The sequence below is a fragment of the Felis catus genome, chromosome X (assembly GCF_018350175.1).
Source record: "Felis catus isolate Fca126 chromosome X, F.catus_Fca126_mat1.0, whole genome shotgun sequence".
Classification (NCBI taxonomy): Eukaryota; Metazoa; Chordata; class Mammalia; order Carnivora; family Felidae; genus Felis; species Felis catus.
The window spans coordinates 70,710,730-70,738,719 of NC_058386.1; the positions used below are offsets into that span (position 1 = coordinate 70,710,730).

Here is a 27,990-nt window from a genome sequence, read left to right on the forward strand (position 1 = left end):
TGTTTTTTGGTGTGAAGTTTGGTGCAATCTTTATAGATTTTGGATACTAGCCCTTTGTCCCATATGTCATTTGCAAATATCCTTTCCCATTCCATCAGTTGACTTTTAGTTTTGTTGATTGTTTCCTTTGCAGAGCAGAAGATTTTTATCTTCATGAGGTCCCGGTAGTTCATTTTTTCTTTTAATTCCCTTGCTTTTAGAGATGTGTAAAGTATGAAATTTCTGCTGCTGAGGTCAGAGAGGGTTTTTTCTGCTTTCTCCTCTAGGGTTTTGATGGTTTCCTGTCTCACATTCAGGTCCTTTATCCACTTTGAGTTTATTTTTGTGAATGGTGTGAGAAAGTGGTCTACTTTCATCTTTTTGCATGTTGTTGTCCAGTTCTCACAGCACCATTTGTTAAAGAGACTCTCTTTTTCCCAGTGGATATTCTTTTCTGCTTTGTCAAAGATTAGTTGGCCATACATTTGTGGGTCTAATTCTGGAGTTTCTATTCTATTCCATTGGTCTATGTGTCTGTTTTTGTGCCAATACCATGCTGTCTTGATGATGACAGCTTTGTAGTAGAGGGTAAAGTCTGGGGTTGTGATGTCTCCTGCTTTGGTCTTCTTCAAAATTACTTTGGCTATTTGGGATCTTTTGTGGTTCCATACAAATTTTAGGATTGCTTGTTCTAGCTCCGTGAAGAATGCTGGTGCAATTTTGACTGGGATTGCATTGAATGTGTAGATTGCTTTGGATAGTAATGACATTTTAACAATACTTATTCTTCCAATCCATGAGCATGGAATGTTTTCCCATTTCTTTATGTCTTCTTCAATGTCCTTCATAAGCTTTCTATAGTTTTCAGAATACAGGTCTTTTACATCTTTGGTTAGGTTTATTCGTAGGTATTTTATGCTTCTTGGTTCAATTGTGAATGGGATCAGTTTCTTTATTTGTCTTTCTGTTGCTTCATTATTAGTGTATAAGACTGCATGGGGCGCCTGGGTGGCGCAGTCGGTTAAGCGTCCGACTTCAGCGAGGTCACGATCTCGCAGTCCGGGAGTTCGAGCCCCGAGTCAGGCTCTGGGCTGATGGCTCGGAGCCTGGAGCCTGTTTCCGATTCTGTGTCTCCCTCTCTCTCTGCCCCTCCCTCGTTCATGCTCTGTCTCTCTCTGTCCCAAAAATAAATAAACGTTGAAAAAAAATTAAAAAAAAAAAGACTGCAACTGATTTGTTTACAGTGATTTTATATCCTATGACTTTGCTGAATTCATTTATCAGTTCTAGTAGACTTTTGGTGGAGTGTATCGGGTTTTGCATGTATAATATCCTGTAAAAAGAGAAACCTTGACATCATATTTGCCAATTTTCATGCTTTGATTTCCTTTTGTTGTCTGATTGCTGATGCTAGAACTTCCAACACTATGTTAAACAACAGCGGTGAGAGAGGACATCCCTGTCATGTTCCTTATCTCATGGGGAAAGCTCTGTTTTTCCCCATTGATGATGAAATTAGCCGTGGGCTTTTCATAAATGGCTTCTATGATGTTTAAATCTGTTCCTTCTATCCTGACGTTCTCAAGCATTTTTATTAAGAAGGGATGTTGAATTTTGTCAAATGCTTTTTCTGCATTGATAGACAGGATCATGTGGTTCTTATCTTTTCTTTTATTAATGTGATGTATCACATTGATTGATTTGCGAATGTTGAACCAGCCCTGCATCCCAGGAATGAATCCCACTTGATCATGGTGTATAATTCTTTTTATATGCTGTTGAATTCGATTTGCTAGTATCTTATTGAGAATTTTTGCATCCATGTTCATCAGGGATATTGGCCTATAGTTCTCTTTTTTTACTGGGTCTCTGTCTAGTTTAGGAATCAAAGTAATGCTGGCTTCATAGAATGAGTCTGGAAGTTTTCCTTCCCTTTCTATTGTTTGGAACAGGTTCAGAAAGATAGGTATTATCTCTGCTTTAAATGTCTGGTAGAATTCCCCAGGGAAACCATCTGGTCCTGGACTCCTATTTGTTGGGAGATTTTTGATAACTTCTTCAACTTCTTCACTGGTTATGGGTGTGTTCAAGTTTTCTATTTCTTCCTGTTGGAGTTTGGAAAGTGTATAGGTGCTTAGGAATTTGTCCATTTTTTCCAGGTTGTCCAATTTGTTGGCATATAATTTTCCATAGTATTCCCTGATAATTGCTTGTATTTCTGAGGGATTGGTTGTAATAATTCCATTTTCATTCATGATTTTGTCTATTTGGGTCATCTCCCTTTTCTTTTTGAGAAGCCTGACTAGAGGTTTATTAATTTTGTTTATTTTTTCAAAAAACCAACTCTTGGTTTCATTGATCTGCTCTACAGTTTTTTTAGATTCTATATTGTTTCTGCTCTGACGTTTGTTATTTCTCTTCTTCTGCTGGGTTTGGGGTGTCTTTGCTGTTCTGCCTGTATTTCCTTTAGGTGTGCCGTTAGATTTTTTATTTGGGATTTTTCTTGTTTCTTGAGATAGACCTGCATTGCAATTTATTTTCCTCTCAGGACTGCCTTCGCTGCATCCCAAAGCGTTTACATTGTTGTATTTTCATTTTCATTTGTTTCCATATATTTCTTAATTTCTTCTCTAATTGCCTGGTTGATCCATTCCTTCCATAGTAGGGTGTTCTTTAACCTCCATGCTTTTGGAGGTTTTCCAGACTTTTTCCTGTGGTTGATTTCAAGCTTCATAACATTGTGGTCTGAAAGTATGCCTGGTATGATCTCAATTCTTGTATACTTATGAAGGGCTGTTTTGTGACACAGTATGTGATATATCTTGGAGAATGTTCCATATGCACTCAAGAAGAAAGTATATTCTGTTGCTTTGGGATTCAGACTTCTAAATATATCTGTCAAGTCCACCTGATCCAGTGTATCATTCAGGGCCCTTGTTTCTTTATTGATCCTGTGTCTAGATGATCTATCCAATGTTGTATGTGGAGTATTAAAGTACCCTGCAATTACCACATTCTTACCAATAAGGTTGCTTATGTTTGTGATTAATTGTTTTATATATTTTGGGGCTCCTGTATTTGGTGCATCGACATTTATAATTGTTAGCTCTTCCTGATGGATAGACCTTGTAATGATTATATAATGCCCTTATCCATCTCTTGTTACAGCCTTTAATTTAAAGTCTAGTTTGTCTGACATAAATATGGCTACTCCAGCTTTCTTTTGACTTCCAGTAGCCTGACAGATAGTTCTCCATCCCCTCACTTTCAATCTGAAGGTGTCTTCAGGTCTAAAATGAGTCTCTTGTATACAGCAAATAGATGGGTCCTGTTTTTTTTTTTTATCCATTCTGATACCCTATGTCTTTTGGTTGGTGCATTTAGTCCATTTACATTCAGTGTTATTATAAAAAGATATGGGTTTAGAGTCACTGTGATGTCTGTAGCTTTCATGCTTGTAGTGATGTCTCTGGCACTTTGTTGTCCTTGCAACATTTTACTCACAGAATCTCTCTTAGGATCTCTTTTACAGCTGGTTTAGTGGTGATGAATTCCTTCAGTTTTTGCTTGTTTGGGAAGACCTTTATCTCTCCTTCTATTCTGAATGACAGACTTGCTGGATAAGGGATTCTCAGCTCTATATTTGTTCTGTCCATCACATTGAAGATTTCCTGCCATACCTCTGGACGGCCAAGTTTCAGTAGGTAGGTCTGCCACTACTTTTATGGGTCTCCCTTTGTAAGTTAGAGCATGTTTATCCCTAGCTGCTTTCCGAATTTTCTCTTTATCCTTTTATTTTGCCAGTTTCACTATGATATGTCATGCAGAAGATTGAGTCAAGTTATATCTGAAGGGAGTTCTCTGTGCCTCTTGGATTTCAATGCCTGTTTCCCCAGATCAGGGAAGTTCTCAGCTATAATTTGTTCAAGTACACTTTCAGCCCCTTTCTCTGTCTCTTCCCATTCTGGCATCCCTATTATACATATATTGTTACCCTTGATTGCATCACTTAGTTCTCTAATTCTCCCCTCATACTCCTGCATTTTTTTTATCTCTCTTTTTCTCAGCTTCCTCCTTGTCCACAATTTTATCTTCTAATTCACCTATTATCTCCTCTGCCTCTTCAATCTGTGCTATGGCTGCCTCCATTTTATTTTGCACCTCATTTATAGCATTTTTTAGCTCCTCTTGGCTGTTTCTTAGTCCCTTGTTCTCTGTGGTAATAGAGTCTTTGCTGTCCTGTATTCTTTTCTCAAGCCCAGCGATTAATTTTATGAATATTATTCTAACTCTATGGTCCATTATATTGCTTAAATCGTTTTTGATCAATTCATTAGCTGTAGCTACTTCCTGGAGTTTCTTTTGAGGAGAGTTCTTCAGTTTCATCATTTTGGGTAGTCCCTGGAGTGGTGAGGAACTGCAGGGCACTTCCCCTGTGTTGTCTGGAGTAACTTGTGTTGGTGGGAGGGGCCGCAGTCAGACCTGATGTCTGTCCCCAGTCCACAGCTGGGGCCACAGTCAGACTGGTGTGCACCTTATCTTCCCCTCTCCCAGGGTCAGGACCCACTGTGGAGTGGTATGGTCCCTGTCTGGGCTACTTGCATACTGCCAGGCTTGTGGTGCTACTTTGATGGTATTTGCCGTATTAGCCGGGGTGTATCCGCAAGGTACACAGGGGTAGGAGGTGCAGGCTTTGCTCACTTTGTCTTCAGTGGTCCCCTAGGGAGGAGCCCTGCACCACCAGGAGTGAGGCAGACCCGTCGGAGGGATGGATCCACAGAAACACAGTGTTGGGTGTGTGTGTGGTGCAAGCAAGTTTGGTGATGGGAACTGGTTCCCTTTGGTATTTTGGCTGAGGGATGGGAGAGGGAGATGGCACTGGCCAACGCCTTTGTTCCCCACTGAGCTGAGGTCTGTCTTCCGGGGCTCAACAACTTTCCCTCCCGGTGTCTTCTCATCCTCCTGCTCTCTGAGCAGAGCTGCTGATTTTTAGCATTCCAGATGTTAAGTCCCAGTGGTTGTCAGAACTCACACAGTGAGGCCCCTCTGCTTTTGCAAATCAGAGTCAGTGGCTCTGTCCTGCCAGGCGGCTGCCCCTCCACCGCCCTGGCTCCCTCCCACCAGTATGTGTAGTGCGCATTGCCCCTTTGCCTTTCCTACTCCCTTTCATGGGCCTCTTGTCTATGCTTGCCTCTGGAGAGTCCATTCTGCTAGTCTTCTGGTGGTTTTCTGGGTTATTTAGGTAGATGTGGGTGGAATCTAAGTGATCAGCAGGATGCTGTGAGCCAGCGTCCTCCTACGCCTCCATATTCTCCTTCTTCCTGGACTCTTGTTTTTTGGCAGATTTTTGATTACTAATTCAATTTCCTTACTGGTTATCGGTCTGTTCAAATTTTCTATTTCTTCCTGTTTCAGTTTTGGTAGTGTATATGTTTCTAGTAATTTGTCCATTTCTTACAGATTACTCATTTTATTGGCATATAATTGCTCATAATATTCTCTTATTATTGTTGTTATTTCTGTTGTGTTGGTCATGATCTCTCATCTTTCATTCTTGATTTTATTTATTTGGGTCCTTTCCTTTTCCGTTTTGATCTTACTGGCTAGTGGTTGATCAATTTAGTTAATTCTTTCAAAAAAAATCTTCTGGTTTCATTTATCTGTTCTACTGTTTTTTTTTCTTTTGGTGTCAATAGCATTAATTTCTGCTCTAATATTTATTATTTCCTGTCTTCTGTTGTTTTGGGGTTTCATTTGCTGTTCTTTTTCCAGCTCCTTAAGGCGTAAGGTTAGGTTGTGTATCTGAGATCCTTTTTCCTTCTTTAGGAAGGCCTGGATTGTTATATACTCCTTATGCCCACATTTGCTGTGTCCCAGAGGTTTTGGGTTGTGGTGTTATCATTTTCCTTGATTTCCATATACTTTTAAATTTCCTCTTTAACTGTTTTGTTAGCCCATTCATTCATTAGTAGGATGTTCTTCAGTCTCCAAGTATTTGTTACCTTTGCCAAATTTTTCTTGTGGTTGATTTAGCGTTGTGGTCTGAAAATATGCACGGTGTGATCTCAGTCTTTTTTACTTCCTTAGGGCTGATTTGTGTTCCAGTATATGGTCTATTCTGGAGAACGTTCCATGTGCACGGTAGAAGAATGTATATTCTGCTGCTTTAGGATGTAATGTTTTGAATATATCTGTGAAGTCCATCTGGTCCAGTGTGTCATTCAAAGATGTTTCCTTGTTGATTTTTTGATTAGATGATCTGTCTATTGCTGTGAGTGGGGTGTTGAAGTCTCCTACTATTATTGTATTACTATCAATGAATTTCTTTATGTTTGTGATTAATTGATTTATATATTTGGGTGTTTTCACATTTGGTGCATAAATGTTTACAATTGTTAGGTCTTCTTGATCTATAGACCCCTTGATTATGATATAATGCCCTTCTGCATCTCTGGATACAGTCTTCACTTTAAAGTCTAGATTGTCTGATATAATTATGGCTACTCTGGCTTTCTTTTGTTGGCCATTAGCATGATGGTTCTCCATCCCCTTATTTTCAATCCGAAAGTGTCTTTAGTCCTAAAGTGGGTCTCTTGTAAACAGCATATAGATGGATCTTATTTTCTTATCCATTCTGTTACTCTATGTCTTTTGCTTGGAGCATTGAGTCCATTGACGTTTAGAGAGACCACTGAAAGATATGATTTTATTGCCTTTATGATACTTGTAGAGTTGGAGTTTCTGGTCTGTTCTCTGGTCTTTTCTAATCTTTTTTGTTTTTGGTATTTATTTATTTTTATATGTATATTTTCATCTATTCTCCCCTCAGAAAGTCCCCCTTAAAATTTCTTGCAGGGCTGGTTTAGTGGTCACAAACTCCTTTAATTTTTGTTTGTATGGGAAACTTTTTATCTCTCCTTCTATTTTGATGACAGCCTTTCTGGATAAATAATTCTTGGCTGCATATTTTTCTGATTCAGCACACTGAATATATCTTGCCACTCCTTTCTGGCCTGCCAGGTTTCTATGGATAGGTCTGCCGCAAGCCTGATCTGTCTTCTTTGTATGTTAGGGACTTTTTTTTCCCTTGCTGCTTTCATGATTCCCTCCTTGCCTGAGTCTTTTGTAAATTTAACTATGATATGCCTTGTTGATGGTCAGTTTTTGTTGAATCTAATGGGGGTCCTCTGTGCTTCCTGGAGACATCACACTTCTGGACTTCAAGTTATATTACAAAGCTGTAGTCATCAAGGCAGTATGGTACTGGCACAAAAACAGACTCATAGTTAAACCCAGAAATGAACTCACAACTATAAGGTCAATTAATCTTCAACAATCAAAAAAGAATATCCAATGGGAAAAAGAATGTTTATTCAACAAGTGGTGTTGGGAAAACTGGATAGCAACATACAAAACAATGAAAGTGGACCACTTTCTTAAATCAAATACAGAAGTAAGTTCAAAATAGATTAAAGACATAAGTGTGAGACCTGAAACCATAAAAATCGTAGAAGAGAATACAGGCAGTAACCTCTTTGATACTGCCTTATCAACTTCTTTCTAGATGTTTCCTGAGGCAAGGGAAACAAAAATAAAATTAAACTATTGGAACTTCATCAAAATAAAAAGCGTCTGCACAGTGAAGGAAACAATCAACAAAAGAAGGCAACCTACCGAATTGGAGAAGATATTTGAAAATTATATATCTGATAAAGGTTTAGTATATAAAGAACTATATAAAGAACTTATAAAATTCAACACCCTAAAATTGAATAATCTAATTAAAATGGGCAGAAGACATGAATAGATATTTTTCCAAGGAGACAGAGTTGGACAACAAGCACATGAAACGATGCTCAGCATCAGGGATCATCAGGGAAATAGAAATCAAAACTAAAATGAGATATTATCTTTCTCCTGTTAGAATGGCTACAATCAACAACACAAGAAACAACAGGTGTTGGAAAAGATGTGGAGAAAAAGGAACCCTCTTGAACTATTGGTGGGAATGCAAACTGGTGCAGTCCCTCTGGAAAACAGTATGGAGGTTCATCAAAAAGTAAAAATAGAGCTACCCTAGGATCCAGCAATTGCATGACTAGGTATTTACCCAAAGAATACAAAATTACTAATTCAAAGGGATATATGTACTCTGATGTTTGTAGCAGCATTATCTACAAACACCAAACTATGGGAACAGCCCAAATTTCCATCCACTGATGAGTAGATAAAGAAGAGGTGGTATACACACACACACACACTCACACACACACAATGGAATATTACTCAGCCATAAAAAAGAATTAAATCTTGCCATTTGCAATGACATTGGTGGAGCCAGGGAGTATTATGCAAAGGGAAATAAGTCTGTCAGAAAAAGACAAATACCATATGCTTTCACTTATATGTGGAATTTAAGAAACAAAACAAGTGAGCATAAGGGGAGAAAAAGAGAGGTAGAGGCAAATGAAAAAACAGACTCTTAATTACAGAGAACAAACTGATGGTTACCAGAGTGGAAGTGAGGGAGGGATGGGTTAAAGAGGTGATAGGGATTAAGCAGTCGACTTGTGATGAGCACCACTGTTGTGTGGTAGTGTTGGATCACTATAGTGTGCACCTAAAACTAATATTACACTGTATGTTAACTAACTGGAATTAAAAAAAATATCCTTTAAACAATTTTTTAAAATATTTTAAAAAATAGTGGCACTTACTATATGCTATCTCCCCTCTTAGAAAGGATGGAATATATTAAGGAAAAACAAAAAAAGGAAAGAAAGGTGGAAATGGGGGAAGTAATAAAAGAAACTCACAAACTTCTGACAGTCTTAAGCACCAAAATTTTATGAGGCCCTCTCCAAATGGAGTTTTTACTAATGTGGAGACACTACCTTTCTATTTCGTTTGTGTGTGTGGTATTTTAGGTAATCTAGGAATTAAGTTCAAGGCTTTATATTGCTTAATAACACATTTAAGTCATCCATGTAAATTTATCAAAACTCCTCAAAGAAAGAGCTGTTCTGAAGCCCTGATTACACCTTTTCTGGAATAATCATTATGAAATAATATAACTCCATTTGCTCAGTTACTTTGTCTGCTTCTAAATAGTATGAAACTAATAAATTTAGAATATATTTAACTCTCATTCTGTATCCCTTTATTGAGAAACGACATTGTCAAAGTCATGTGCTCTGGACTGTTTTGGGGCAATACAAACACAAATATTATCTTACTTCATACAAACATAATTTTCCCAAGACAAAATTTGAACAATGTAAAACCAGTCTAAATTATGTGAACTTTTCAAGTTCAATGAATCCAAAAAATTGATAGTTTATTCAATTTGTCTATAATATCTTAAAAAATTTGGAAATACATGCCTAGTATTGAAATTTTAGCCATAAAAGACTCTTAAATACAGAGAACAAACTGAGGGTTGCTGGAGTTGAAGTTGGGGGGGTGGGTTAAATGGGTGATGGGCATTAAGGAGGACACTTTTCAGGATGAGCAATGGATGTCCAATGTAAGAGATGAATCACTGGGTTCTACTCCTGTATGTTAACTAACTTGAATTTAAATTAAAAAAAATATTATAGCCATCAAAAGCAATGATAAAGTTTAAATTATTTGCTTAAGGAGAAAAGGTTCTCAGATTATGGGTTCTAGTCCCAGATTGTTCCACTTTTGTGGCCTTAGGTAAATGGTTCTCAAACTTGAGCATGTGTCAGAATCCTCTGGAGGGTTTGTTGCTGACCCGTACACCCTGAGTTTCTGAGTCTGTAGGTTTATTTTCAAGTTCTTACATGATGCTGATGTTGTTTGTAAGTGTACATCTTAAATCATTTATTGCTTATAACAAATCTAGAAGTATTGTTATTATAATCCCTATTTTACAGATGAAGAAACTGAGGTACAGAGAAGTTAAGCAAGTTGCCTGACATTACACATCACGTATGTAACTAAAGCTGAAACATAAACCAAAGATATGAACTCTGAATATAGAATCAGGGTACTTAAGACTAAGTCTCTATATACTCTTATTTATTTATTCATTGATTGATTGATTTTTTTTTCAACGTTTATTTTTTGGGACAGAGAGAGACAGAGCATGAACGGGGGAGGGGCAGAGAGAGAGGGAGACACAGAATAGGAAATAGGCTCCAGGCTCTGAGCCACCAGCCCAGAGCCTGACGCGGGGCTCGAACTCACGGACTGCGAGATCGTGACCTGGCTGAAGTCGGACGCTTAACCGACTGCGCCACCCAGGCGCCCCTTGATTGATTTATTTTTGAGAAAGACAGAGAGTACAAGCGGGGGAGAGGCAGAGAAAAAGACTGAGAGAGAGAGAGAGAGAGAGAGAGAGAGAAAGAGAGACAGAGAGAATCCCAAGCAGAGAAAGAGAGAGAGAGAGGGAGAGAATCCTAAGCAGGTTCCACACTACTGTCAGTGCAGAGCCTGACCTGGGGCTCAAACACACGAACCTTGAGATCATGATCTGAGCTGAACTCAAGAGTCACATGTTCAACCTACTGAGCCACCCAGGCACCCCTCTATATACTCTTGATTATACAATGTGATACTTTGATAGAAATATTCACAGGGAATAATTAATTCACAGAAGAGGAACACTTAGACCAAGATAAATATCTAAGGGATGCTTTGCAGAAAACCTGAATCACAATTTATAGGTAAAAATAGTTCTCAGAAATGTTTAATCCATCTCAAGCACTTAGTAGCTGTTGTGACCTTGATAGCTTACACTCTTTGGGTCTCTATTTTAAACTTTATAGTGTTACTGTGCAAATAAGACAATATAGGAAAAGCACTTAGCACAGTGTCTCTGGCACATAGTGGACACTCAATAAATAATTGACTACTCAGAGAGAGGGGGAAGATTTTAAGCTAGTGACCTTATGCACATGGATAGTTGTGTGAAATAGTTGTTTGGGTAATGGGAGAAAGTGTTGATTAGTATAAAATAATAGAAGATTGAAATCATGCATTTATAATGACATCAATTCAAATAAATGCTTGTGCCTTCCTCTAACAGTGTTTAACTGCATGGATGTAGCAGTAAAGAAGGCATTCATTGTAGTTTTGATTTGCCTTTCCTTGATGATCAGTGATGTTGAGCATCTTTTCATTTGTCTGTTGGAGATCTGTATGTTTCTTTGGGAAAATGTCTGTTCATGTCTTCTGCCCACTTTTAATTGGATTATTTGTTTTTTGGGTTTTGAGATTTATAAGTTAACTATAGAGAACAAACTGATAGTTACCAGAAGGGAAGTGGTGGGGGGATGTGTTAAATATGTGATGGGGATTAAGGAGGGCACTTGTGATGAGCACCAGGTGATATATGGAAGTGTTAAATCACTATATTGCATACCTGAAACTTATATTACACTATATGTTAACTAACGGGAATTTAAAAACTTAAATAAAAAAATAAAGCATTCATATATTCACCAAATGTTTATTGAGCACCACACAAACTAGTCACCATGCTAAGCACTAAGGAAATCAGGGTAAATAAAATAGCCCCCATAGAGTCCTCTGAATTCTAGGGGTAGTGCATGTTAGGTATTAGAAAGAGGAGATGGTGGTAAAAAGAAACAATATATAAAGAGAGATAGACTACTCCAGAGATGGGATTTTGCTAAGTGGGAGGGACAATAAGATAAGGAGGTAAAGCAATTGAGGATAATAGTAACAGAATGGTTGCAGTTACGAATATTAAAGCAAGAAGTTAGAGAGGATGGAGCTAAAAATGGAGAGAACGGGATGTAATAAGTGGAGAGGAAAAAAGATGGATAAGAGATTAAAGATCTCTAAGAGGCAGAAGAATCCAGTTAGTGAAGTTTGAACTAGAAAAAAAATTATACCAACACTCCTTTATCCTACATATTTTTCTGAATTTGTGAAGCTTTCCTAGACTTTGTCTGATAGTTGACCATATATATGATGTCACTATGTAGTAGAAGGGGTATAGCTTATGGAATTCATTTAATGACATAATATTCTCTCGTCTATACATGAATAGTTGATAAATTATTTATGTGTATATGTTTAAATACAATTATTATTTAGTATATAATATAATATACATATTTGTATTTATATTAATTTATAGGTATATAAGTTATGTTTGATATAGTATATGTAATATACATATATTAAATTATGGCCTTGTACATTGAGTGCATAACAATGGAAGATAAACAGTGATGTATTGACAGTGGGATTGTATCTTCCATCATCAATGTAATATCTTACAATGGGCTTGTATCTTACATCATCAGTGTAATATCTTAAAACAAGTCACAGTATGCCATGAATTTTTTTATCTCCTTGTCCAAGAGTTCACATTTGCCATCAAAGTATGTTATAAAAAAAAGTTCACAGAATTGTTTACTGATCTTGAAAGGACTGGTGTGATCTCTTTTGATGATTTTCATAAAGTATATTAACTCTTAAGACATGTGTTCAGATATGCTCATTAGTTACCCTGTTTCTCCATTAAGAGTACAAGGGTTTTGGGGAACCTGGCTGGTTCAGTCAGTGGAGCATGCAACTCTTGATCTTGAGGTTGTGAGTTTGAGCCCCATTTTGGGTGTAGAGATTACTTAAAAATAAAATCTTTAAAAAAAGTTCTAGAGTTTCACTGTGAGCCCAAAAGTGCTCTAAACAATAAAGCACATTAAAAATACCAAAGTATCATAGAATGTTTGATAGCTACAACATTGAGGCAAATGATATATTTACAGTACCTTCCTCCAATTCTCTGCAAATGTTCTAATAAGCAGTGATATAGATCTGTATTTTTACGGCTTAGATCAGCAAGTAACTCTCCAAAATATTGGGGGTCCAATTTTGCAGGGCAATCATCTTCAGTTATCACCTGACAAAAACATCAACCACAATTATAAACAACATTAAGTATTTCTAAATTGATAGATGTTTTGATGTCAAATGAAAAAAAAGTTACATAACCTATTAATACAAGTCACTCATTACAAAGTCATCACATGAATCAACTCACTAAATTTTCTTTGCATCTGAGGTATACATTTTTCAATATGGGAGGAATTTAAAGGAAAAGCAACATTGCAATAGTATTTTCAATTTTATATCACTAATCTAAGTGACCTAATGAATGCAAAACTTGAATAATTTATATTAAAGTTCTTGAATATATATGCTTGCATAAAACAGTAAAACTAGTAAATCAAAATCTGTAAATTTCCCATTATCATTGCATGGCTTACTCTTCTATTCCCTATTGGAAAAGAACATATGAATTATTTGAATTATATTGACATAGAAGAATTACTTTCATTTGGACTTGCATCTTCTCAATGAAAGGCAGTTTAATTTATTAGCATACCTTGAAGATAGATTAAATTAACCTCGATTCAATGTTTTATGTATTTCTTCTTATATTCCCTCCACTTACTATTTGGACTAAATATCTAGTCAACTGACATGGGAAAGAGTAGCTAAGGGCCAAATGTAGAAAATTCATAGATCTCAAAGACATTTGAAATCCTAAACACAAATTATTATGAATAGTGCCCAAAATAAAACCTATTCTGTTGGCCTCATATAATTTGATATCAATCTTTTCAATAATGTTGACCGCCTTGCCACCCACCTCCAAAATAGCACTATGGGGAGGTTAATAACTTAGGTTGCATTCCATACTACCTTTGATATTGCATGTGGGACCAAAGATGTCCTATAAATACATTTATTCCTGAGTATATATAGGACAAATGAACTCCAAATTTGACCACTGATACTTCCTTTGCAACCTGTCTTCTGAATACAGACCCTAAAAATATCATGCATGCTAAGGCAAATGGAAGATTTGCAAAGTAATATTGCAAACTAAGCAAGATGGACTTTCATAGCCATGTCTGTGTTATGCTAAGCCATTTGTAATATACAGATAAGTACAAAAGACCATATTCAAAAAACAGTATAGTATCATCACATCTTATTAAGATATATATTTTTCACACTTTTGAAAGTCTTAATGAATACACCACAATGTTATCTTGTCCATTTACCCTTTGAAGTTGCTCCCGGAGAAGTAATGATTGCCTCTGAAAGAGGGTAAAATCTCCTATGTGAAGGCATGAATAGATAAATTGGTAAAGTCAATATCATCATATAATATGTGTAAATGTCATAGAATTACTAAGTTGTGTATATTCAATATAAAACCTTCAAATGCTAACATGAATATAGTAACATTATCTATTTCCCAACATTTTCTCTGTTCTAACCATAGATTTCACTGTCCTGGGCACACATTATGTTATTCCTGTCTCTAGTCTTTAGTCACATTTTTTGCTGCTTGGAAAACTCTCTCTTCTTCTGGCTGTGTATCCAAATCTTACCCATACTTTGAACTCCATCTCAAGATTTAATATCACCATTAAAACTGAAAATATGCCAGCCAACAAGCTAATTCAAATTAGCTTTTTGTGCTCAATTATCTTGAATCATTTTCATATTATTTTACATATGTAAATCTTGTTCTCTCAGCATTCTCTCCCTCCCCAAAAGAAATAAACTTAAGAATAATGAATGAGTCATACTTTTTGATATATCCCATATTATCTAGCACAATACTGGTTGAACACTGTATAGTTAGTTGCTTAGTAAGAATTTGTTGAATTGAAATAAGTCATGTATCTACCTGGTTAGAAGTGATCCCAAATGCTAGTTGATTCTGGAAAGATTTTTTTACACGTTTCTCTCTTAAAGAAGCTAACCAAGAATGGTTAGAATAAAAAAGAACATAGATAGCACTTCCTCAAGGATATTGTGGTTATCCCTTACACTTTCTTCCTAAGTTTATGTAAGTCTAATTGTAGCAACTAAACTGAACTCCTTGCAGAGTTGGATACTGGCATTTGAGTCTTACCTATATTTCTAGATCTTGGCAGTCGGGTCCTTAGTGGTAGGCCCCTCTCAGGAAATGAAGATCAAAATTAAGCAAGGCTTTATTCAGAATAATCAAAAGAATGCTTTTGATTTCATATTTTTCTCATGCATTACTCCCTTATCAACCATCTATATATTTACCAAACTCGGAGTGGCTTAAAAACATGTTTTCCAAGGGGTGCCTGGGTAGCTCAGTCGGCTAAGCGTCCGACTTCGGCCCAGGTCATGATCTCACAGTTTGTGGGTTCGAGCCCCGCGTTAGGCTCTGTGCTGACAGCTCGGAGACTGAAGCCTGCTTCAGATTGTCTCCCTCTCTCTCTGCCCCTCCCTAGCTCATGCTCGCTCTCTCTCTGTGTCAAAAATAAAAAAGCTTTAAAAAAATAAAAAAAAAATGTTTTCAAATATGATTTTAACATTCAAGGATAACTGGATAAGGGAAAATCTAGCTGTTATGTTAGTGTCATTCTACTGACCTTCAAGTTGTTTCATTGCTGTAGCTGGTCAGGTAGATAACCTCTTCCTGCCTCACCATTCTATGTGTGTCCCTTCCAAACCTGTAACTTTCCCAAGTAAAAGATGACATTTCTTTAGCTAATATATTCAAGTGCTGAGCTCCCATTAGAATCTCCAAGCAACTATTTGATGTTTAGTATTTTGCATATTTTTCTTTTAGCTTCTTATAATCCCCTCATAATGTTGTGAAAATCATTTTATTTCCTTTTAGTGTGATTCATTTGACAGAGTAATTTCATGGTTCCAAACTGTCTTAAAATATTTCTTTTTTTCTTATTTTTGCACAAATATTTTGTCATTGCACTTCACACTAGCACACCTTTTAAGTACATAATTCTTTCCCCACATGAATATTTAGTGCCATTACTAAAACTTTTGATCATGTGATTTCTATGTGGTGGATTTAGGCACCCAAATAAAGAATCACAGAGTCCAGTCAGTTAAATATCTGGCTTTTGGTTTTAGCTCAGGTCATGATCTTGAGGTTAGTGGGACCAAGCTCCACATCAGACTCCAAACTGACAGCACCAAGCATGCTTGGAATTCTCTCTCTCACTCTCTGCCCCTCCCCCATGCTTTCACTCTCTCTATTTCTCTCTCAAAATAAATGAATAAACTAAAAAAATCACAGAGTCTAGGATAAGGAATGATTTACATCAACATTGTATCTGTGTCCATAGTTATAAAGAGGTGCTAAAAGTTACAGAAAGAAAGTGATTTTATTTTGGGAAATGATAATAATAACTAGTATTTATTTAGTCCTTACTATGTGCCAGTCAATGTTATGAACTCTACATAAATATTAAATGAGGTAATGCTTTCTCATACCCACTAGAAAAATTGTCTCCCCAGATGACCTTTTGTATTTGTTTTTTCAGCTACTTTTGAATTACACTGTCTCTACTTGCGCTATTTTGGAGTTTAGTTGGGCTACAACTTGAAACAGTAAGAAGTTGGGTCACCTTGGTGGCTCAATCAGTTAAGCGCCCGACTTTGGCTCAAGTCATGATCTTATGGTTCGAGCCCTGCATCAGGCTGTGTGCTGACAGCTCAGAGCCTGGAGCCTGCTTCCAATTCTGTGTCTCCCTCTCTATCTGCCCCTCTCCCAGGTGCACTCTGTCTCCCTCTCTCTCAAAAATAAATAAACATTAAAAAATTAAAAAAATAAACAGTAAGAGTTTGATTTTATTAGTGGAAAACTATGCAAAATATGCCTGAATTTTAGGTAATAAATTTTAATCAGCTAGTGAAAGGGTAAGAGCATTAGAATTGAAGAATGGGTTCTTCTGGCCAAAAAGATGTCAAGATGGAAAATCAAGAAGCAAAACATCACTCCTTTGTGTGTATATTTCTTCTCAGTTTTGTATCGTCTACAATTTATAACATTTGAGTAATACTCAGTAAAAAACAAAGCAAGTTGGGTTCAAAAGTTTGGAGGGAGAGGACAGACAGAAGTCAGATTCTCATACACTGTTAAGTCTTTTACAGGACTGTGCTTAACAATAAGATGAAATTTCCTAACCATAAACTGTGATGTGCAAGTTACAAATATTTTCTATTACTAAATCACAGGTTGTTGGAGCTCCTCAACTTTATTGGAACTGTTTTTAGGTATGTTGTGACATATATTTTAGACTTGGCTCAAATCTATGTTCTTATTTCTTTGAAAAAGCCAAAATAAGGAGCCTCCCAAGAAAACATGAATGTTTGGGTCAGAATAATGGTAGTTCTAATGGATGGAGGTTTTCTCTCTGTGACAAATATTGAATTGATAGGATTGATTGAGATATAGGTGTATCCATATCTACTCTTCTGCCTGATGAATGAGAGGTATCTTAAATGTCAATCTTGGATAATAGCTTTAATTTTTCACATATAAACGGGGAAGGAATGCAAACTATGCTGAAAAATAGTTGTTCCCAGTGACATTTCTCCAAAAATTTACAAAAATCATTAAAGATTGTTTAGCATGCATCAATCAAGTACCTTCAATCAGATCATTATTTAACTATAATAATGGCCAAGCAGTCCAACTCCTCGTTTCTGATTGCAGTTAAAAATTCTTTTTTTAGAATTGCCGCCATAAACCCAAGACAAGGCAACAATGGTTAGGAGTGAAACCAGAGGCAAGTTTGTGGTCATTTTTCAGAAAATCTATAGAAAGAAATTACTTTCTAAAGGAAAACCATGGGCCTCAACTTACTCCTGCCTTAGAAGTTTTTGTCCTGGTTCCAGTCTGGGGTTTTGTTTCCTATGTGTAGTCTATGAGATTCCAGGAGTGGAATTTTCTTGCTAGCATATACATTAGATATATTTTGATATTTAAAGATCATACTTTTGACCATATTTACAAAGTTCATTGGTAGTTATTATAAAGCCGCTGCAGATAGTAGACATGCAATAGTTATGGATTTCAGCTGAGCCATCTATATTTTCTTGTCTGGTGTCCCTCAAGCTTAATGGCACACATTTGTGAGAATGCTGCTTAGGACTAAGGATAGTTTGTGATCAAGGGATAAATCACAATCCAGTAGTACAGGGTGTTGGCTTAAGTTTATTTCCACTGAGTAACTGGCCTAAGTGTATACATTTTTGGCCTATTTAGAAGGGTTGCTTAGCAGATTATAAAGTGCTTAAAATGCCATGTTATATAAAAGTGATTATACATAAATGCCTAACCCTCTAAAAGGTCATGAACATATTAAATAGCAAGTTCTGTTGTGCTTAGACTTTATTGAGTAGTAACTTTGCTACACGATAATGGAAAATATCACTATTAATAAAAAGTTTCAACGTATAGATTATTATCTTGCAAAGCTCATAATGATATAGCGACATTTATAGATAAATAATGTTACTGCTTCATTAATTTTGCTTTGATTTGGAACATTTAATAGCTGTCAGACTGATTGAAGCCCTAGTTAATCCTGGGGAAATTAACCCTTATGGAATTTAATGCCTTTTAGGTACAACATCATTTAGCTAATAAGGTAAAAAATATAATTGGTCTCTTCCTATCTTGTACCACAAGAAGAAATCATAGCAGGATACAAAGTGTCAGAATTTTAGGTTTTGAAAATCCTCACTTCTATTTTAATCTTCATATGTACTTTAATAAAGAAAAGTTGCATTATACAGTACCTGGTACATAGAACATTTTCAATAAATGTTGACACTGAATTGAAATGTATTATACAACAATCACAATTCTAAACTGAAGACTTTACTCATAACAACAATTCTGTACTTGAAATAAAGGCCTAATTTAATTTCCTACGTAACTAAACCTAGGCAGCAAAATGTTACAATGAGAAAGAATGGAAATTGGAGCCAAAAATGGAGATCCCACTTCCTAGTTGAAGGTTAAGTATATTGCTTACCTCTATGAACTTCAACTATAAAATGTAAATAATTTATTACCTATTTGATAAAGTTACTGGAGATATCACATTTTTTTGGTAAATTGTTAAACTATCATATAAATTAGTGGTTTTATTTAACCTAAGGCAAATGGACAATTGGCTATTCAAATAGTGATAGAAGGAATGGAAGACAATTGTAAATTTTCTATAAAAATCTCAACTGCCTGAGAGTAGAGACACAGTCTTTATATCTCTATTTAATTCCACCATCTAGCATAGTACCTGAGTATTGCAGATGCTAATTAAACATTTGTTGCAAGGTAAGTAGTGAGAAAGTTGTAATAAAAGTTGTAATTGGGCTAAATGTTAAATATAATAGATGGAAAAGCACTATATGGAAGAGGTGCTTTAACACCTTGAGTGAAACCTAATCAAAATTGTCCTCATTCCTCATTGGGTGTGTGTGTGTGAATTTTGACATTATGTTATAAAATAAGATGATTTTTCCACTCCCAACCAAGTGGAAAAAGGTAGGTTGTTTGGATTGTCATGTTAGAATGAATACAGGTGATTGAATTTGTAACATTTTGTGAAAGCTTAGATTATTCTTTCTGACTAGAAAAAAATGTATAATATTTTCCTATAATACAAGTGACTATCAAGAATTCATAAAACTTTTTCTCATAATGGACACTTTTCACTAATCATGTTTCCCCTTTTCTTCCCCTATGGTTTCAAGAAAGCTCAGAGCCAAGTATTTAGCCTAGTTTTACTAGTGACATGGAACTCTGTGGCCTGTTTTTCTGTGTACTCTCTTTTCCTTCTGGGGTTATTACTCCATTATATTTACACTGTCCCTGACATCTATTTGTACTCTATTACCTCTTATTCTCTTGAGCTACTCAAAATCCTTTTTTTTAAGTTTATTTATTTTGTGAGAGAGAGATTGAACACGAGCCGGGGAGAGAAAGAGAGAAAAGGAGGGAAAGAATCCCTGGCAGACTCCCATGGAGCCCGACATGGGGGTCGATCTCACAAACCATGAGATCATGACCTGAACTGAAATTAATAGGACATTCAACACAAGGAGTCACCCAGGTGCCCCCAAATTATTTTATTCCTTTTTGTAATGAAGTGGGATATATACAAATGAAATTAAATTAATTTTTTAAAGTTTTACTTATTTAAGTGATCTCTACACCCAACATGGGGCTTGAACTCACAACCCTGAGATCAAGGTTCAGATGCTCTACCGTCTGAGCCAGACAGGGGCCCCTCAAAGAAATTGATTTCAAATGACCATGTATTTTTTAATGCATAACTTCTTGGTAACACCTTTGTCACCACATTTTTCTCTTTTCCACTTCTCTGTCATTTCTATATTCCACCATTCTTTAGTATGTAATTTATTCAAGGAATAGAACCACATTTTTATGTAAGGTAAACCATTGAAGGAACTTACTATGCATATGCAGTAGCTCTTTTAATGCAATTTATCTTATATTCTAACTTTTTTTCTTAAACCAAAGTCTAAAATCTATACCCACAAGCCACATTCAGGATTTAAAAGATCTCAGTGGTGTGATCCTTTTCACTCATTCAGCACACATTTAGTGAGAACTTTTTAAACACTGTCCTAAGGTACACTTCTAAGTGCTACTGGAAAATATACATACATAAGCTACTATCTTCTCTCTCAAGGGCTTTATGATCTTTTAGAAGAGCTAAGACATGTACCTAAATAAGTTTAATGTAAAGAATATGTTGACCAATTAGTAAGGGCTATAAAGAGAGTCACAGATCAAATACTAAGGGAGTTATAAGAAGGACACCTAACCTTCAGCTCTATGAGGGGGGGTATAAATAGGAAGAATCTTCAGACTATGACAACTGATTAGGTTTGGAGTGGCAAAGGAAAGGGAAAGTAAAAAAAATAATGCTAAATTCTAATCTTTGTGATTAGGGCACTGAAGATATTAATATAAATAGGGGACATAGAATGAAAAACTATTATGTGGTCAGTTGAAGGTGACTATGGGACAGCCAAGTAGAGATGCAACTAGTCCATTAAAAATGATGAACTAGAGCAGAGGAGAAAAGTTTTGGGAGTTGTCCATGTAAAGATAATCATGTGCAGTTGTCCATGTAAATATTGAAGAAGTCAAGATTTTATATCATATAGTCAAGCGAGAGAGGGTAAAGAAAGGAGAAGGAAGCCAAGGACACGTTCTTGGAGATGATCACCTGATGAAAGAACAAAGTGTGGTCCCCCAGACCAGGAGTTTTAGGGTAATCAGGGAACTTAGAAATGCAAATTATCCAGTTCCAGCAATCTCTATTTAAGCACACCCTCTAACTGATTGTGGTGCATAATAAAATGTGAGTTCCAGTAGCCATTCTCAGTAGAGGGTAAAAACTACATGCAGAGAGGGAGAGAACAGCAGTGGAACACAGAGCATGAGGAGGGTGGGAAAGATAAGGATTAGATTTTGAAGACTGTGGCAGAAAGTTAATTAGAATTAATTGAAATGAATTTCTAGCAACAGAGGGGTTCCAGCAAGATAGAGACAATCTGTTCTAGACTAAATTGGCCTAGTTTGTGGACTTTCTCTAGATTACAAAAGTCAAAATCTAGGGGCAGATAAAATGGATGGTAGTCTACCCAAAAGTAAGGGATCAGTAAAATGAGGACAGTAATCAGAGAATGCAACATAAATTTTAAGGGTTTCTAGCAAAAGCATTGTTGGGTGAAAATGGAGTCCAGTCTGGCTTGGAACTGAGGACTGGAGACCTTGATGAGGGTGAAGTTTAGCAGGAATGAGAGTGTAGAAGATGAAGTAAAAAAGTGATGATAAGAAGAACAGACATTAAACAGTTTCAAGTGATGAGGTTCAAAGAGTGGCCAAAATCTGTGAGGGCTGAAGATGTACTGGAAATGAAGAAATTGAGGGTGGTAAAGAAACATGAGGACAGAATGTGGGAAATATCACTGATATGAGTGATGAAGTTTTCATAGATGATTCCAGGACACGGGTTAGCAGGAAGTGGACAGAAGATTGTAAGTGTACCAATGAAGCTGTCAAAATATGGGAAGAATAACGAGGCCAGTAGATAGTGACAATTCAAGCCAAGAGGTATGCTGTATATAGTTTGCAGGGTTTTAGAGAAAGGAGGTGGCTGATCAAAAATCCCAGAACACAAGAGTGTATAAAATTGTATTGAGAAAAGAATTAGCAATAGATATATAAAAAACAAAACAAATGAAAAAAATAGGGAATTATTAACAACAAAAAAATAGTTGTGTTAATAAAGAAGCAAAATAGTACACAAATTGGTTCTGCAGTAAATAATATTTTCATAGCATTAAGAAACACTGAATACTGTTTTAGCCAGAAAATGGGGATTTAACTATATTAGGATGATGGAAGGGATGGAAACAGATGGATAGGGGATGAATAGAACTAAATCCTTATGTATCAGAATTATCAACAGATAATATACAACATTGCTACATCACACAATAGCATAGGAATTTGCATATTATTTAGCTGTATGGAGGTAAATATGAAAAGAAAAAGCTAAAATTGAAGATGGTTGCTTCTGGAACAAGTTTGGGACAGGGAATTGCTATAATATGCCTTTTAGTACTATTTGAACTTCTAAGCTATATACATGTATTACTTTGATTAAAAAATAAAAACTATTTTTTGAAAGAGCAAATAAGTAACAATTCTTGTTCACCACAAAACAAAGAGTACAAAAGCGAACCAGTGCAGGAGGTAACAGGAGACAGACAAGAGTGGAGTTTGGAAAAGATGGGTCCAGAATAAATATGTATTGAATTTTTGGAAGGGATAAGCAGGGGGTAGAGGTTTGTGCAAAAGAAAATTCATTTTCAATTCACTTATTCGTTGAAGAAAACAAAACATACAAAGAGGGACTTAAGCTACATTTTAGTGAGAGAGAAAGCAGGAAAAACTGCTGAGTTTATTGAGCTAACCAGCCTAGAGATTCCATCATTAGTGAATGACATGTTAAACATTGTAGCAAGCTTCCTGTATAATTGCCAGAAAAAGCACCTGACATTAAGATTTGTACTGTCTTGATGCTGACAAAAATTGAATTTTCAAGTAATGGGAGAAAGGCATCACAATTTGGAGTATTTTCATTGACAATAGCAATATCCAAGTGAGGGAATGGAAGGAAAAATAAAATAAGATAGAAAACAGTGAGGGAGGCAAACCATAAGAGACTCAAATATAGAGGACAAGCTGAGGGTTGCTAGAGGGGAGGTGGGTAGGGGGATGGGCTCAATGGGTGATGGGCATTAAGAGGGCACTTGTTGGGATGCCCACTGGGTGTTATATGTAAGAGATGAATCACTGGGTTCTACTCCTGACACCAATACTACACTGCATGTTAACTAACTTGAATTTAAATTTAAAAAAAGTAATCACCATAAAAAAATCATCATTACATAAGCACTGGGCGTTATATGTAAGTGATGAATCGCTAAATTCTACTCCTAAAATAATATTACACTATATGTTAACTAGCTGGAATTTAAATTAAAACTTGAAACAAACGAACAAAATCATCTTAAAAATGTAAAAAAAAATAAAATGAAAATATTACAGTGGGAATCAATTTCTTCTATTGATGTTTTGACAGATTTGGAGACTGGCATTGGGGAACAAAGAAGATACAGAATCAAACATTTATTTCAGCATCTGCTATGTACTTGACTCTAAGCTGAGTACATTATATATTTTATTGTATCTAATACAATAAATGGGGAAATTGGGTTCTAGTTAAGTCAATTATCTCAGTCTAGTTAGGTCAGTTACCTAAGATCATGCAGCCCAGCAGAGGCAGCTTTTATAAACTAAAATAATTGAATTGAAAGTCTTTGTTCTTTTCACATTCTTATGCTACCTCCAAGTTACAATTTAATTCTAAACACAAACTAAAAATGGGCCAACCTTTAGTTTTAAGAAAGTCCAACCTGTATCTGCTTTATAACTCATTAAAGAGACTCTTCCACACATATGGACGAGACATTTAAAAATCAAGGAGCCTAGATGGGAGAACTCATTTTCTTCTCTCCTTTGTTTATGGGATCTGTACAACCAGATTATCCCATCTTCACTCTGACCAGGGGTGGATCCAATCCTATGAAATTCATACAAGTGAAATTACTAGCTCTATGCTTCCCAGGGCACTATCTTGTTTTCAGCAGCACTGCAACTTTTTCCTCAAAAAATATTGAAAAGTCAGAAAAATTTAATCTATACAAAACACCTTCGGTCTTTAACAAAATTACATCAGAATCTCAAACCAAAGTATACATAATAAAACAGAAACTAATATATTAGCCATCTAACTCTTCCCATTTTCTAAATAGACAGTATCTAGTCTAGTCAAATGTACTATTAGTCATACTAAGCTAGTAAAAGGATATCATAGTATCACCACTGACACTAGACAAGATTTTTAATCCTGTGGTATTCTTCCCCATCTCTGATAATTATCCCTCACTTTATTCCTACTGTTATTATTATAGCTTAAGTTTTACACTTGAAATAGCTTCTAATAGGGGCGCCTGGGTGGCGCAGTCGGTTAAGCCTCCGACTTCAGCCAGGTCACGATCTCGCGGTCCGTGAGTTCGAGCCTCGCGTCAAGCTCTGGGCTGATGGCTCAGAGCCTGGAGCCCGTTTCCGATTCTGTGTCTCCCTCTCTCTCTGCCCCTCCCCCGTTCATGCTCTGTCTCTCTATGTCCCAAAAATAAATAAAAAACGTTGAAAAAAAAAAAGAAATAGCTTCTAATAATCTCTGCAAATCTTCTTCCGTGGCATTTTTCATGTTGTAGACTTTATAGTTTCAACATATGTTTTTATTTAGACTTTACATCATCAACCCTGTGAGGTCGACATTACTACCTGAACTTTTATGGATGAGTGTTTCTGAGAGATTTAGTATTTATTAAAAACACACAGTTTGAAAAGTACAAAGCCTGGGGCTGGAACCCAGGTCTTCCTTCTCTGAGGCTAGTCCACTTTCTGTTATGTCACCAATACCTCTCTACTGGCAGGCTCTTAATCCAGTGCTCTATTCACATTTCCATTATTGATAAAGAACTCTCCTCTCTGTATGAATTCTGACTCCACCACATACTAGCTGTGCAAAACATTGCAAGTAACTTAACCTCTCTGAACCTCAGTTTCCTTACCAAATAAGGGTAACAGTAAGGGCAATAAGGGCAACAATAACACCTTCCTCAACTGATCATTGTGAGAAGAAAATTAATCAATATGCCAATCTATCTTGTATAAAATTTGCTAGGATTAACCTCATAAGGCATATGTATCAATATTTTCCTACTTAATAGCCTTCACTTACTCTCCATTGCCTACCAAATAAAGTACAAATTTTTAAACTTAACATCCAAGGACCTCATGATATGGCCTTAATGTACCATTTTAACATTATACTCTAGTACTCCTCATTTCATGTTTTCCTTTCAATACAAACTGAATCACTGACATTTCCTGAAACCCAAAAGGTACTTTCCCAAATCTATGAATTTTTTCATGTAATTCCCTCTTCTCAGGATGTCATCTCCGTGCCACATCACAATACCATATATTGAAATTCTCACTTTTCAAAGTCCACGTCAGTTCCTATCTCCTCAATAAAGCTTTCCTTGATCTGCCAGCAGAAATTAATTTCTTTTCTCTTCTATTCCCAAAGCACATCGCCTGTTCCTCTTTTATGACAGACAACACATTGCTTTGCATCATGTTTTATGTGTTTGCCACTTTCCCCTATTAGACGGTAAGCACCTATAAGAAATGTGACAATGTCTTACCCAGTTGTGTATTTCTCATAGTACTTGGCATGAAGATTTAATATGTATGAATAATAATTACTACTAAAAACCAATAATTACTATTTGTTAAGTACTTACCATTAGCACTCAACTATGGTAAGTGCTTAACATATAAAATATAATTTTTTTTACAATAACCCTATAAGAAGTGATCAATAGGGGCGCGTGGGTGGCTCGGTCAGTTAAGCAACCGACTTCAGCTCAGGTCATGATCTTGCAGTTCGTGTGTTCAAGTCCTGCATGGGGCTTTGTGCTGACAATTCATAGCCTGGAGCCTGCTTTGGATTCTGTGTCTCCTTCTCTCTGCCCCTCCCCCACTCACACTCTGTCTCTCTCTCCATCAAAAATAAATAAACATTAAAAAAAATTAAAAAAGAAGTGATCAATAAATCTTTATGATGAGAAACCGAAGCAAAGCAAAGTATTAGATTGAACTGTATGAAATTGTTTCTATTTGATCAACATTGACCTATAAAAATGACAATTTCAAATGATTTCACATAATAAAATGTTTTTAATCATTATTGCTAATCCATTTCATGTAAGAAGTTCAAGACCATCTGAACCATATTTTAGAGTAATCCTAGACCACAATATTTCCATACATGATATTCAAAGAAAAGATACTTTTAGGCTTTTTTTAGGTTGGAAAAATACGAATTTTGAATCTTTTATGGTTATTTTTTCCAATATGACCAAAGTAGATAAAATTATTTCCAATTCATTACTCATTTAAATACTATACCTCATGAAAATATTTAATATTGCACAACTGTAGAACCAATTTTAGAACTGAGGATCAGCTAGAAATCAGGTATTCATTTTTCAGTTTATAACTTCCTTCATAGACTTCATGCATTAATAGACCTGAATTATTTTGTCTTCTGAGAGGAAATAGAAAATTTTGTTTTAAAGATGCCATAAACAAAACACAAATACCCCAATATTTTGATGAAAATTCAATGTGAGTGGCTATAAAGTGGTGTGAGAAGAGTTTAAGAGAGTTATTTCAGTTTTATAAGCAAATCAGTTGATCTTACCTGGTCATGTATATGGCTTAATCCACCATGGTACAACTCATTTCCAGTGTTTGTAGAAATTGAATCAGTTCCCGTGATGATTTGGATTTGTTGGCTAGAATGGGATTGTTGGCAGTGTGGAGAGTGGATGATCTGGGGCTGTTGGACAATGTGATGATGGCATTGAACCTGTGGATAGTATTCCTAAAAAAACATATACATGCCAAAATAGCCACTGAGAATAAAAATTACTAATCAAGAAAACCCACTGAATCCGTTTTTTAAAATTTAATGTGTTCTTTCACAAGATAATTCAAGTCCTAGGATATATAGTTTTAATATGTGATATATTGTTTTTTAAAATTATTTCATTGGGAGAAAATGTATTGAATTCTATTTTGTTTGATCAGGTGGCAGTGACCATCCAAATACTTACTTAAATTGGCCAAGGAATTGCATGTTCTGGTTAAATTAATATTCCAGCTATACTTAACACTAAAACTATAATGAATATTAATATTAACTATTCTTTGATAATTCACCAGGCATTTCAGGATCTAATTTCATAATATTATCATACTGAAGATTTAGATGTAAATAATATTAGAAAATAATATAATGTAGTGATTTTCAATTTCAGGAAGCATATTAGAATCACAGTGGGGCAGGCAAAATTCTTATGCTTATGAAAATCAAGCATGAATTAAGAAAAAAGCTTGGAAAACAGTGACTGAAGCTCCACATCCAGAAAACAGGTATTCTAACTCTGATTCTACCACTTACTCTGTGATCTTGGGAAATTGTGTATGCAATCTTTATGAGCCTCAATTTCCTCATTTGCAAATGTTGAGATAATATGTGTCTCATTGGACTGCTATGAGGAGTAAATGAACTGATGTTTATAAAATGCCTAGTACAATGTAGGTGGATAATAAATATTTATTATTATTATTATATTATTTCTTTATCATTGTCACCTTCAACTTAATCATCATCCACCCTACAAATTTTTCAGGTAGAAAAAAATCACTGAGGTCCAGAGAAGTAAGATGTTTTACTTGTAATGCCACGACTAATTCATGGAAAAATTGGGATTGGAACTCATGATTTCTAGTTCAGAGTTCTTTCAAAATATAAGGTTGAATTTTTACTGTCCTCAAAATAGTCTAGAGTTGTTTTTAAACTATATCTTTGCTATCTGCTTGTTTCTTGTTTTGTTTTGTTTTGTTTTGTTTTGTTTTTCTGAGAAAGTATAGAGCCCAGAGTAAGAAAG

At 35.8% G+C, this 27,990-nt stretch overlaps 1 protein-coding gene across 1 annotated transcript in view; it reads right to left on the reverse strand.

Annotated features, from left to right (window-relative positions):
* The window catches only part of POF1B (POF1B actin binding protein), a 121,175-nt gene that overhangs the window by 52,531 nt on the left and 40,654 nt on the right, over positions 1-27,990 (reverse strand). The window contains exons 5-6 of the mRNA XM_019824047.3: positions 26,739-26,921; positions 12,750-12,880 (exon numbers count right to left, since the gene is read on the reverse strand). Coding sequence (XP_019679606.1) covers positions 12,750-12,880; positions 26,739-26,921 — 314 coding nt within the window. The remainder of the gene's footprint in view (positions 1-12,749; positions 12,881-26,738; positions 26,922-27,990) is intronic.